The 14,030-nt window shown below is 40.9% G+C and overlaps 2 protein-coding genes across 6 annotated transcripts; one reads left to right on the top strand and one right to left on the bottom strand.

Moving 5' to 3' along the window:
- Positions 1 to 839: 839 nt before the first annotated feature.
- TDG (thymine DNA glycosylase) lies at positions 840 to 8,915 on the bottom strand. Of its 5 annotated transcripts, none has more exons than XM_088521638.1 (10): positions 8,898 to 8,915; positions 6,540 to 6,688; positions 5,385 to 5,614; positions 4,901 to 4,970; positions 4,158 to 4,293; positions 3,980 to 4,062; positions 3,806 to 3,900; positions 3,139 to 3,310; positions 2,690 to 2,818; positions 840 to 1,367 (listed from the first exon to the last, which is right to left on the bottom strand). In XM_088521638.1, exons 2-10 carry the CDS (start codon positions 6,631 to 6,633, stop codon positions 1,228 to 1,230), a joined length of 1,149 nt encoding a protein of 382 aa, XP_088377764.1. In that variant the 5' UTR covers positions 6,634 to 6,688; positions 8,898 to 8,915; the 3' UTR covers positions 840 to 1,227. The 5 variants fall into 5 exon arrangements, with proteins under 5 accessions (XP_088377764.1, XP_088377760.1, XP_088377761.1 ...); XM_088521634.1 differs by lacking the exon at positions 8,898 to 8,915 and adding an exon at positions 8,758 to 8,802; XM_088521635.1 differs by lacking the exon at positions 8,898 to 8,915 and adding an exon at positions 8,758 to 8,802 and having other exon boundaries at positions 840 to 1,364.
- Positions 8,916 to 9,233: 318 nt separating this feature from the next.
- Positions 9,234 to 11,032, top strand: UQCC6 (ubiquinol-cytochrome c reductase complex assembly factor 6). The gene is made up of 2 exons (XM_010214618.2): positions 9,234 to 9,418; positions 10,504 to 11,032. The coding sequence occupies exons 1-2, from the start codon at positions 9,311 to 9,313 to the stop codon at positions 10,597 to 10,599; spliced, it is 204 nt and encodes a 67-aa protein (XP_010212920.1). The 5' UTR covers positions 9,234 to 9,310; the 3' UTR covers positions 10,600 to 11,032.
- Positions 11,033 to 14,030: the final 2,998 nt, after the last annotated feature.

Below are 14,030 nucleotides of genomic sequence, written 5' to 3'. Positions count from 1 at the left end.
GAAGAATGATGATGATGATGAGGCACAAGCATGGAACCTCTTCTTTCTCGGTCACACACTGGCCACATCAAAGAGTGTGTATTTTAAAGAAGAAAGCTGTAATTTCCAGAGTTGCCTTCTCATTCGTGGAACAGCTGCACTTACCTTTAAGTTAATCTTTTGCTTCTAAGGGCAGTAAAAAGACCCGCTGAGGTCTCCACATTAAGAATTGCTAAATTGCATTTTTTTTCACTGTATGCTAATTGTAAGATATACATTTTTTGCTTAATTTATACGGCAGATATAAATAACTGTACATAGACTTTACAGAGAATGTGGTGTTTCAGGTCCCTGCAATAAAATCTCTTCCAAGGGGTTTTCTCCTCATAACAGTGTTGCTAGCAATAGGTAAGGTGAAGGGACTAATCACATCAAAAAGGCTGGGAATTTAAATGCCACAGAATTCAAGAACCACTTTTGTTTGTTTGTTTTGCTTTAAAAATTCCAGTTCCTTACGTCAGAATTTAAGGGGCAAGAAACGGAGGGGTAGGGAAACCTGAAATTAAGACAGCTCAGCTAGAATATTTAGGTCCTAAATTTTCCTCCCCAATCTTGGATCTTGAGAAGATGATGTCCCTTAGCACATCAGGACTACAGCCACTAAACAGACAGATTTCTATTCCGGCCTCTAAAATACTCAGCCTTCCCACCTGCAGGACACAACCTTCTGCATTATTTAAGAAGGTAACAACAGGCAGACTTAAAAACACTGCTTAAGTCTGCATGATCAAAAACATCACTTCATGCAAGACCAAGGTATTCTTCCCCTTCTCCCCTCTCTGGATATAAAAGGATTATGAGATATCCAAATATACGATGCATCAGTAAAAAGTGTAACCACCGCTGGTACTACTACATTACAAGTTACAGAATAAAATTATCGCCCCAAGGGAATCTTCACAAATGAGAAAACAGTTTGTAAAGAACCGCAAGAAAGGACATACATTAAATATAAAACTCATATACAAAAAAAAAGCTATTTTTTTTTTTTAAAAAAGGTTGGACACTTTCTTAAAATTATCTAATTCATTGATTTAAGCCTACCACACACATTTAGTTTTGACTATAATAAAATAACTAGGGGAGATAAAATACTATTAAAATGCTTCAGTTTGGAGAATCAAGGTACCAATCTTGATCACTGCATTAAAACTGCAGCATGTATGCATAGCCAAGAAGAAACAGCAATTAGGCACTGCTTCCTTCTTGTTCCTGTGTCATTCCAGCACTGAATTCTGGAATCTGGTCTGCAAACGACTGTGTCATCCACTGTCCATTGGGAACTTCACCAAAGGATGACCCCTCACAGTACTGTGGATTGCTTGCTGCTGAAAACAAAACATATAGGTTAAAATGCAGGTGATATCTTTAACTAAAATAGGAAAAGACTTTGCAGTTTCCATCCTTCCCTATTTTTGACCACCTACTTAGACTGAGTGCAAACATTTCTTTTTGTTCTCTACTTTTGTAGAGCCAGATAATTTCATTAATTATAAATTCTGAAAATCCTCAGTGAAGGGTGACTGCATATATTTGAACATAATCAGATAAATAAGTCCTTTTTTTTAAAAAAAAAATAATACTTTACTCTGCAGTGCTCTCTATGAATATTTTTTTCTTTCTAGAAGGGACACTTTTTAATGAAGAAGGGTAGACAGAATGCAAATTTCAATTATTTCAATTAATCAGTGAGGTTAGAATTTAAGATTCAAGACATCACTGATGTGGCAGTTGCACTTTCCTGCATTATTATTTATCTTTTTTTAATTGCAGTTGGGAATTTTACTTCCAAAATACAATTACGTTCTTAATTGCAGCTAGAATTCTAGACTACTTCTTCATTCCGTTCCTTTCTGTTTCTAATTTACTTTCTTTTTTCCCCTCCAAACTTATCAGAATTAAAAAACCACCCCTCCTACCATGCTTCTTTCAAGTATTTGCAAGGACTTTTGTCAAGTACAGACTGATAAAACTACGAAGAGCCAAAGCTAATTGCTCTCTTATTGTTATACTGCACCCTCACTAAAAGATGCAGGGCACCAAACTGTGTTGCATGTTCTGGGTTTGTGTCGCAGTTGCTGCTGTTTTAAACCTTCACACTTCAGACAAAATTGTTGAATTTGTCTTCAGATTATTCACAGCATAAAAAAGCTAGCAAACACTATTTGGGTTACAGCATTGCCATACACTCCTCCCTTACCTGCCCTGCTAGTGAAACAACAACTTCAATTCTACTGTGATGTTTCCTGTTCCATTATTCTCTGATTTTACGTTCATTAGCAAAGAAAATATTGAAGCAGCAACTATCAGTTTTGTTCTGAACAGCACCACACATTTATGCAAAACTCACTGTAATCAAAAACGGTTACTCTTTAAGTCACTAATTCTATCTGTTTGTCAGATTTCAGGAAGCTACCTGAAAGTCTGAATTTGGGAATCAAAGTCTGAAGGTGCAAACAATTTATATATATCTGAAGTGGCTTCTTCATATTTCCCTCTCCCAAAAGGCTATGAATTCCCTCAATTATGTAATAGTTTAAATACTGCTATAGTTTAAATATTTTGTTCAAATTATAGAAGTTGCCAAGAGGGCAGAAAACTAAGTCGACGTCCATATATAACGCAGGTTTACAGACTGAATGACCTTTACCAGTTCCATTTGAAGAGAAATTGCACTGTTCATTTTCATATATTGCACGATCGCAGTAAGCTCCTCCATATGCTGCTTCATAGCCTGGATCATATTTTTCTTCTTTGACAGCCATCTTTTTAGCATCCTCTGCACAAAGAAGAGATCTCAAGTATTAATATTTTGAAGAAAAATACCCAGGAACATTTTTATCAGAGAATCCTTAATAAAAACAAAACGCCACATATTTTAATTCTATTCAAAGGATAATTCTGGTTCCTCTTAGACAACCAGGACTGTATTAAGCAGAGCATGGAATATTGTTGTATACACCACATGATTTAGGGTAGATGGGACATACTTTCTTTTTATCCTTAAATTCTTTAATTCCTTTTACTCAAGCAAATGCTACAGCAATGCTATGTGTGTTGTACAACATTGAGAAAGGATTAATGAAACAATCACTATACCTTGTGCAAGCTGCAAGTCAAATGTGTACTGCACCTCCTGCACCTCTGTGTTTGGTGCAATGCCTTTCAATTGATCCCTTAAGTCTTTCAGCTTTATGTAATAATGAACTTTATCTTGAGCACGAGGAAACTGAGCACATCTTGCACTGGATGACGGCATAACATAGCAGAGCTGGAGGCAAAGAGCAAGAAAAGCAGCACTATAAGCCCCTGAACTACCAACAAATATTTAATGCATTGAGAAAAGCTTCACAGTTAAGCTCATGTTATCTTAGAAAACATCAATTAAGGCTCATAGTAATTGTGGGAGGGACTAAAGGAAGCTTTACAGCATCTTGCCCTACAGATAGAGGTTGATACCAACTGCTGATGCTATGACAATTTTTACCGCTTGTTGGAGATTTATAAAACAGATTAAACAAACCTGTTTGGGATGATTTAGACACGGCTCTTCAGATACCTTCTAGTACTAGATGTCTGTGCTGAATGCACAGACTCCTGAATGCAAGGAGCTGTCTTAAAGATGTGCCTGAAAATTGTTCAGTCCCACTTTATACTTTGGGCAAACTCTGCCTTTGCTGTAAGTGGGTGCAAGTCCTGAGATTGAATTAGTCTTGAAATGACCAAAATGAGAGCACTGTTTTTGTTCCCACACATCAATACTTACAGTTTCTGTATCTGGCACCTTGTGTGGCTGCAATCCAAATTCCAATTTCTTAATTTTTATTCCAAAAACTTCTTTACTGAAAATTTCATAAATACCTAAAATGAAATGAACATAGAGTAAATGGACAGAAAAAATAATTGTCAGACCAAATTCATTCAAATTTAAGGTTCTTACATTTTCCATTAAAAGCTGCTATACGAGGTTTATATTTTTGCAATTTCTGCACCAGAATTCGCCCTCCTTCCCGAAACTCTTTGCTAAAAGAGAAAATAATAAATAGTACTCAAAATTACAACTCAAATCACAACTATTACTTGATTAACAAGTGTGATATTTTCCTCTGTTATCCTACCTGGAGAGGTCTTTGCTTCCAGGTGTTGTCCTTTCTACCATGTTTGTAAATCCAATCCCATATTTATGTGGTAAAGTATGGTCATCCATATGGTTCAGCTGTTCATTACTTAGACCAGACATGAAGAGACACTTCCCTGTGAAGTGGCAACAGATGCATTTTTTTTTTAAAAAATATGCTGCCAGCCTACAGTACTGGAATGCTAAAGGAAGAGTCTATTTTAAGAGAGCATCAGTTCCTGTGGAAAGATTTTTGCCCCTACCTAGACAAATTTAACAGCCACACTTAGTTTATGAGAACAGCAAATCCCCACTGAAGAGCAAGAATCAATCACCATGATCCCCTGTAAGGCAAAAAATGTCCAGTATGGAGCTTTACATTTCACAAGTCACACTGAAAGGCAAGGAATGCAATAAATACAAAGAGCAGATTTTTGTTTAACTTTTAGTCCTCAAAGTGTACACTGACATGCTAGGAAACTACTGTTTCTGGTTTTGAATCTGGAGATTCTGGTATACTGTGTTTACCTGACAACTCTAAACCTACACTTAAAGTCACTAATCATTCCCCTGTTACTTTATTATTTTAATGTATGCTATATGACAGAAAAAGCTATGAAATTTAAGTCACTCTCAGATAGTTAAAAGCAAAATACCCTTCTTGGAAAACAGCATAATCAAAATGCAACAAGTTCTAAAGGAGTTCTGCAAATCCCATAAAAAGAAAGGAAAACCAAAACCTACAAAAATGGTTTCCAGGTCCAGGATAATGATGTCCTTTGTAAGCTGCCATCAAGCCAGGGTTTATGCCAATCTACAAAGCAAGATATCAGTCCATTTTAATGATGGGAAGATGGCAAAGTGATCAGAAATTTGATCATGTTACTCTAAGCAAAAGTCCTCAATTCTTTTAGATAATGCCAGCAAACGAAACTATGGAAATGATACTCTCCATTGTCAGTTAAAGAACAGAGTCTCACTTTACATGTGTAATGTCAGAGAAGCAGCTCACAGCATGTTTTACAGTCACTGATGAATGCCTACACTAAAGCAAGTCTTTCATGACTTACTATGATTTTTAACAGAAAATGCAAAGCTGGTGCATACGGGAAAGAGTTTAAATACTTATATGCCAAGAACTTGCAGAATAAAGTGACAGAGATGTTCACAAGCAGCGAGCAGACACTACTCACACTTCTACCTAATCCTTCATCTGTGAGTTACTTACTATTACAATGTCCAGATCAAAGGTCAAAATATCAGGTAAAGTCTTGGTAAGAAGCTCCGCTTCAGATACACCATTAAAACGGTCCACTTTCCTTTTGACTTTAAAAGTATCTGTGATCTTTTCTTGTTTGCCTTTTGATTTGGTTGCTTTTTCTTTTTTAGCAGCAGGTTTTTTGGGTTGCTTTGGCTCAGCTGCTTTGGTTTTTCTTTTCCTTCCTCCTTTTGCAACTGCTGAAACACACAACAAATGCCCCCTTTTTAACATTTCTAATGCTACAGCACAGACATTCATAAAGACTGAATTAGATGTGCGGATACCTGCTAAATACTCATGAATGGAAATAATTATCAGACAAATCTCAATTTTCCAGGGTCAGCACAGAGACAGCTTGAGTATCTCTGCACCGCAGGCAGACGCTGATCACAGACAACTAAAATCCAAACCATTCTTTGAGAGAGTTTTTTATATGAAGGGAAAACACAAGACATGCATCCAACTCAAAGCTGCCAAATGATTTCAAAATGAAGAACATCCTCCTAACTCTCAAGCTGATCAGATATTACAACCAGGCACTTCATTAAAGATTAACTGCCTGACCACAACGCCAGGGTGACCTGTGAGAGGGCAATCCTGAAAGCTTCCAGTCTTTGTCCTTTACATTTGCTCCTGTAGATTTCACAAGCAAGATTTCAAGCCCTGTCTTTGAAGGTCCTGCCACTTTTCAGCTCAGACTGGAGGGAAAAAAAAGGAGACACGCTTTCCTCTCTAGCTTAAATTACTAAATACCATGAAACCAGCTAAAGATATTATTCTTATCTATTAAACTAAAAATCTGTTGTTCTTGGCACAAGATAACTTTCTCAAACCGAACTATCTGAATATTATAAACATATTTAACTTTGCTGATTGGTAACAAATGTTACTAAAAAGAATACATCCTCATACTGAAACTTAAAAGAACATATCCTCATACTGCAATACATAATCTCTCTACATGGAAAGAATACATACTGAATATTTCCTCAAAGAACATCAAGCAAAGGAAATCCAACAGATCTAAAGAGGCAGTATATTAAAACAAGTATATATAAAACAAAACCAAACAAACAAGAAATATGTTTTTTTAGTTCACTTAATATAGTGTGATGCAACTACCTTTAGGAGGTTCCTGAGCCACGTTTGGCTCTGGAACGCCCTCTAGGGTTGGCTGTTCAGTCAGCACTTCCATGTTGGGCACTGCAGTCATCATTGGGTGGAATGGGAATGTATAAAAAGCTTGAATTTGCTGAAGATGTGAGTAATATCTTAGAAAGGCAAAGAAAAAAAAGACAACTCATCAACAGTTTAGAAATCTAATGATGAATCCAGCAGTCTGTAAATACCAATCCCCATCCAGGCTGGCACGTACTCCAAGGACGCTCTCCAATATAGTCTGTTAACAAGTCAGCAAGTTACCCAAATACCTTGAATAATCAGACTGCTGCCTGGCTGGGGGGATGATGTGAAACACAACAGGGACAGCCAACCCTCTTTTAAGTAATAGAAGATACAAAAAAAAAAACCCCACAAAAACAAAACAAAAAAGGCAACATTGTAAGTATAGCACAGAGCCTTCCCTTACACTGGAAAAACACTTTGTAGAATATGTTAAAAGACAAGCTGTCTGTCAAATGTAGCAACTACGTACAACACAAATGAGTTAAAAACACTTTAGACAAAGATTTTCCAACTTCTAAGCTTTCTTACTGTTGCATCAGTTACTTTACCTGATGTGACACAGAATGGATGTACAGAACAGGACACAAAACACGGAGCAACCATTACCCCACTCTGGATCCCAACACAGGTTCTGTACTTATGCTATAGAAAATCATTCATCCACACAGATCCAGCCTCCTCCCATGCACACAGACATTTTGTCATAGCTAACCTTTCTGCTTTACATATGGACTAGTCATACACAACCAATAGGCACCAACGCAAACTTATATAACCTGCTTCCTGTCCGTAGATATCCCCTGTTATACAAATACATAATTATTTTTCACAAACGCTAAGTTTGCAGGAAATATTTTCATAATCTCAAAGCTATTCATAAACACAACAAATAATGCTGGCTATACATAAGCACCTCAAAGGCACACACCACCTTAGCGATGCGGAGGCATCATTCTTTATTATTCAAGAAGTATTTAAGAATCCTACCATAAATAAGATATATCCCAGAACAGTTCAAACTCTTGTGATCATGTTTCTAACTCCGAACCGAATACCTGCCTTGAATCAAAGAGAATGAGGAACCTGGGAGGCCTAACAAAGCCATGGAGTATTTCCAGAGTATAGGAAATACCCTGGACTCCCCTGCCAGAATTGCTCTGTGCAACTACTGAACCAGAGGGCAAAACTGATTTCCAGATGTGCCCAGCTAAGGAACACAGCTGGGACATACAGAGTCCACTTCATGTTCCGCTAAATGCTCCATTACACAGACGAGTAAAATGTCTAAAAGGTACTTGTAAGCATAAAATCTAGGAGCAGTCACTAACAGGACAACTTCTTGTATGGAACTGATCAAGTTCCCTTTAAACAGAGGAAAAATTGCGCCGTGTCATCAGACAAGTCCTATAACCATTTGGTGATGAGATCAAAGAGAGCCCTCAGCCTTAACGCTCACATATGCCTCTCTCTTGTTTTTAACTTTTGTTTCAAGAATCGGTTTTCTTGTAGAGATTAAAAAACAAACAAACAAAAAAACACATTTTGCCACAAATGAACAGCGCACGCTACGGAGCATGTTACAGACCGTTTAAATAGGAACACTTGAATACACACGTTTCAGTTCAACAAAGGAAAAAAAAAACGAAAATGGATTCAAATCCTCAAATTCAATTCAAACTACAAAGGAAAGGAAAGGAAAAGAAAATCAGAAAAAAAAAAAAAGAAAAAAAAACATATGGTCACCGGAAAGAAAAAAAAAGGGGTGGGGGGGGGGGGGGGAAGAAGAAAGAAAGTCCCTGGCAAAAAAGGGCCCCCATGAGTCGCCTTATGTTTCTTTAGGAACAACGGGCCGCACAGGCCCTGGACCACCCCGCAGCCGCTCGCTCGCGCCCCGCTGCCCCTGCCCTCCCTACACATCCGCGCCCCGCTGCCCCTGCCCTCCCTACACATCCATACATCGCCATCGGCACAGACCTTCTCCTCCCCCCGCGCTCACGTCACTCAACCCGCGCGGCCGCCCCTCCCCCTCCTCCCCCGGCTCAGGGTGGGGGGCAGAGCCCCAATCCCCGCGGCCGCTGGCGGGGGCCCGCGGAGACGAGAAGCGCCGCCGCGCCAGGCCGCCCGGAGCGCGGCTCCCCCTCCCCCGGGCCGCTACCTGCCCAGCTCCTCGGCCTCCATGCCCGGGCCCGGCGCCGGAGCCGGGCGCGCTATTGTCAGGGCGAGCCGAGCCGAGCTGAGCGCGACGCGACCCTCTTCCCCTCCCCCTCTCCAGCCCCCTCAGCCTCCGCAACGGACCTGCCGGGCCGCACCGCGTCACGTGGGCGGCGGCGGCCAATGGCGAGCGAGCCGGGCCCGTGAGGCGTTAGCGGGGGGGGAAGAGCGGGCGCCGTGGGGAGACGGCGGTCTCGTTGCCGCGGGCTCGGCGCAGCCAACCCTGCCGAGCGGCCCCTGGCCCCTCACAGAGCCGCGCGGGCGGGAAGAGCTGGGCCAAGAGCGGGCGGCAGCTGCGGCGGCTCCGCCACCTTGGTGTCACCCCCCCACACACAGAGCCGGTTTGGCCGCGCTGTCCCCGCCCCCGCGCAACGGCCGCTCGCGCGCGGCGGCGGCGGTGACGCACATCCGGCGGTGACGCCAACGGCCGCCGCGGGCGGTTGCTGCGAGGTGGGGGCGGCGGGTGCCATTGCGGCCTGGTCTCGCGCAGGCCGGTCATGCCCGCCGGCGTGTCCTGGCCCGTCTACCTGCGCACGCTGGGCGCCAGCCTGCTCGCCATGTTCGCGGGCGCCGAGGTCGTGCACAGATACTACAGGCCGGACCTCGTAAGTGCGCGCCGAGCGCGGGGTTCTGCGCGGCTCTTGCCGAAAAGACACCGTGGTTCTGCTGCCAAAAATCGCAAAGAAAACAAGCAAGAAAATGCAGCTAATGCTTAGCCTCGGGGCAAGAGGCAAACGGGTATTGGGTATCTAGGTTTTTGCTTGGTAGTCTCCTTCAAATGAAGAAAGTGATAAAAAACATAATGTAGCTGCATACAATTTTTCAGAAGAGGATTTGTTTGTGGGAAGCTTTTTCTGAAAGAGGTAGAGTGGCAAGAAAAATAAATAGATCAATAAATCAGACTTATTTCTCTTCCTAATAAAAATGGAGATGACCAATGGTTTAATGGTAGAGAATCTCAGCCAGTCAAAATTTGAATTTGACTGAAATTTGAATCACAGAGAACTGAAGTCCAGCTGAGACCATGCAGACAGTGCAGTGGCTGATGTGGTATCTTGGAGGCCGTCTCACTTGGAGGCCTTCCCTCCTCCCCTTGCTTTTGCACACTTGGCACTGTGCTATTTTCTAATCAGGAATAAACTAAAACAGCACTATGCTTAAGCAAACATCTGAAATGTGTTTTTTTTTTCTCATTAATGTATTTGTACACCGAAGAATTTATGTTTCCAACAGTTGTAACAGTTCTACGCATTACAGTTTAATAGGCTGATTGTTCATATATTCTTCGTATATTTTTATCTTTGTGCGTGTATATACATATATGCAGTGTGCTAATTTGGCCCTAGGTTCAGTTTTTCATTTCTAAAACCAGAATGTGAAAGTGGTGAGTTTGTTTTTTTCTGTCATTGAGAGGAAGAATTTATGTGGAAGCTTCAGTGAGTGTTTTAAAAACATACTGGTCATCTCAGCAGTACTTGTGTTCTCATGTGATGAGAAGAAACTCTAGCTGCTTTTTTTTTCAAATTATATTTTCTTAATTTTAAATTAAAAAAATGTACAGTATTTGCTCAGGAGGGAACAAAATACAATTACCATGTGGATGTAGTAAATGTCCCTTAAAGGGTGTGTTAGCTTAATGTTATTTATTTTTTTTTTCTTGCTCAAGCACTGATATCTCTGTTTTTAACAGACAATACCTGAAATACCTCCTAAACCTGGAGAACTGAGGACAGAACTGCTGGGTTTAAAAGAAAGATCAAGACAAGTTCAAACTTCACAGCACTGATCACAATTTAAGTTGTGAAGACAAACTGTTAATATTATGTACTTGTTTCGACTGCGAAATGAATTCAACAGTTTTCCAGTAAGATCTTAAAGGACTTCGCAATCCTTACTAGAAATCTGTCTATGAAATACTATATTCCCTTAGTACTGTTTTCCTGTCTCTTTAAAAATAGCATTACAGGAAGTGTAAAACTAAATGTACTAAGAATACTGTTGTTAAAAGTCCAATGAATTGTGCACCATGCTTCTGACTTTGACTGCAATGTAAGTATCCTTCTGAACAAAAAAAAAAAAAAGTTTACATTGGCTGTGTCTGATAAAGGTTTAAAATTCTAAGCTGCTTAACATGTATAGAATGCTCAGTACATTAAAAAGTCAAGCTTTTATGGACCCTCATCAGCCTTAACAAGCTTACTCATTTTGCAGTAGCAGAACTCTACTTGTCTGTTATTTTTTTTTCTCACTGTTTTTAAAATGTGAACTCTCTTCTCTTAGATTCAAGACAGAATCTGATTTAGAAAGTTACTGCATATGCAATAAGATTCCTTTTTAGAGCACTTGCTTTGAACTCTTACTGCTGTGGCTTTAGGAGCAAATACGTGAACGTTGTAATTTTAATAGGCAATTATTTTGGTCCGCTCGTAAGACTGAAGGATCTGACATCATGGTCATATTAGTTAAAATGGGCTGACTAAGCATGCGCACGTTGTGCTTAGATTATGTACACTTGCACTCCATTTGGGTGTCCAAGCTTCAACATGGCTCTTGAAATTATGAGCCCCTTCAAATATGCTGTTTAAAAAGAAAAAAAAAAAAAAAGTCTAGGGTGTAGGGATGGAGCTGTGTGGGGTGGGATGAGTTCTCTCCTGCTCCTGTGTGCCCATATGCATGTTAGTGTGCACGCTGCCGCCTAATGAAGACCCCTGGCTTCCTGTCTGAAAGACACTTTTATAAGCAAAGAAACCTTGATGAAGTTTCAAATGTTGCACTAAAGGTAGAATTAAGTCTAGAGAAAGAGTATTTACTAAGTCAAGTTTGATGAAAATACTTTTTTCTTCTTTCGCTTTGTTTGTATACTCCTAAATGTAGGTTGAGGTGCAGGGTTTTCAATCTAAGAGACCTTGTTCTGAGAGTCAAGAAAGTCTCAAGAAGATGCTCAGCAATTTTGTTTCTCTTCAAGGCTAGAGTTTCCCCTTAAATTGTAACTGAACTGGGAACTGTTGTTTCATCTGTCCTTCTAGAGCCAAGAGGCCTCTGTGCTTTTTCCCCAAGTTACTCTGACAGGGAATCCCGTCCTTCCCTCTCTGAGCTTCTAGCATGAACAGTGCGTTTATATTCTACTTGAGTTGTAAGGATACCCGAGAGCCACTTACCAGCCTGTTTGATTAGAGCCCTGCCCCATATGCTCCTGCTGTTGGAAAGTGAGCAGCACTGACTGAGCATCGGTTTTACCCCAAGCTCTTGCGAGAGCAGTGGCAGACTGCCCCCCTCCGACCAGCGGCACTGACACCATTGATTTCAGAGGCAAAGGCAGCTTCCTCAGCACCAGGATAACCACACTGGACAAACAACCCCAGCACCTCCCTCTTGGGATCAGCTCATCCAGTGCTGATGCACTTTGCCAAGCTGGCCAAAAAGCTTGTGCAGCTGCACTGTTCTTATTTATAGCCAACACCTGTTGCTCCAGCATGCAGCCTGACTGCACGTAACACCCACAGTGGAGGAAGAGGAAGAAGCATGAACCACGACCCTCAGTGTGTGCTCTTTTATTAGGTCTGAAATCCAGGCAGACATGGCATCCTAACCAACCAAGGCAGTGAGAGCTTCAGCTGTGGAACAGAGCAAAGGTTGCTTAAAGTGGACAAATAATTAACAGATAAAGTTCTGCAGCAAACAATACTGTTCTTCCAAGAATATCCCTTCTACAATTAACCATTAAAAAAAAATGCTTAAACATACAGTAGGTGCAAGTCACATGCTACTCAAGCTGGTCAAAATTATAGATGAAGGATGTATATTCGTTTCTTATCTACTTCAGAAAAGCTCTATCTTTAACACAAGAAAAAATACTTCACATTCCAACCTGTAATGCTCTAGATTTGGTATGAGCTGTAGTTAGAAGTACACAATCAAAATCTCAGGAGCAGTTGCTTGCTACAGTGCACAGAAGACAATGAGTTGGACTGTTTTAAGAGGAGTGCACTTTTAAGAGTAGGTGCTCTACATGAAAAACTAAAGGACTACTACTAAAGCTGATGCACTGCTAGCTGCTGATCTGTGCTCGAGGCAGATGCCTCCAGACAACTTAAACATCCATTTGTTAGAAATGATAACAGAAGACCACAGCAGTGAGACAAAAAAAAAAAAAAAAAAAAAAAAAACCCAAACTAGGAAGCTCCCATTCTTCCTGGAAGTCTCAAACAACACACTTCAAAAACAACTCCCTAGGAACCCTAACTCCATAACCATGCTGATACAAGTGTATGTATTGCAAAGGAACAGAATTATTTGGGCAGTATAAAGTGAAAAGTAAATCTCAGGCCCTTAATTAGCTTATTTTGCTTCGGAGTGAGAAGCTCAAACTCTTGCCTGAATGCCCTGAGACCCCCTATTCCAAGTCATGAACTCAAGGATGGCAGAAAAACTTCATGTAAACACTTTCTACCTACCCCCTGTGAAGATTTGTTTCAAAGTAGAGGCACTAGTGGAAACAAGATCAAAATGCAGTGCTCAATCCAAACATCACATAAAGCTAATATGAGTGGAAGTGGTGCCTCCACTCTTGCTGCTGCTATTGTATTCCATTTGGTATCTGCTGCCAGATCTTGGGTTAGACTGAGCACTTACAGCACTCACGCACACCAGACACAGGAGTAAGAGTGCTGAAAGTCTGGCAACAGCATTAAGAAGCAACTGTCACAGCCAAGGACTCCACATTAAAAAATTGTAGAAACGAGGACTAGCTCTTAGGTGAACTACACAACTTATGAGGCACTGTTGCTGCACAGTAAAGAACATCATCATCTCAGCTAATAAGACACTTTTCTGTCACACCTGTGACAGATTGAGACCACTCTTACTTGTCTCTAACATGAAGGTCACCTGTCCCTTATATTTAAGGACTCAAGTTCTATATTTAGCCCAGTGTTAGTGGCTGTAGGCTGTGAACTTCAGAGTTGGCTACAACTACACTTCCTTTACAGCACTCTGGTTCACACTGAGCTGCAGGACTCCACTCCAACACAGTATCTATTTTTAAATATCTCTGCTTTCTCAAGATGACAGTAGCCACATAACTTAGGAACTCATTATTCCACAGTTGAGGGGTATAGCTCACAAGTAACAAGTGTTCCAGCTCAAAAGCAAGGCAGATTTGACTACACCTAACTTGAGGTATACAGCAGTGAAAGGATTTCCACTTGTGGGGGAGGG

The sequence above is a fragment of the Tinamus guttatus genome, unplaced genomic scaffold (assembly GCF_059628265.1).
Source record: "Tinamus guttatus ecotype Peru unplaced genomic scaffold, ASM5962826v1 Tinamus_guttatus_pri_ptg000125l, whole genome shotgun sequence".
Lineage (NCBI taxonomy): Eukaryota > Metazoa > Chordata > Aves > Tinamiformes > Tinamidae > Tinamus > Tinamus guttatus.
This window is presented reverse-complemented; position numbering and strand designations above follow the sequence as displayed.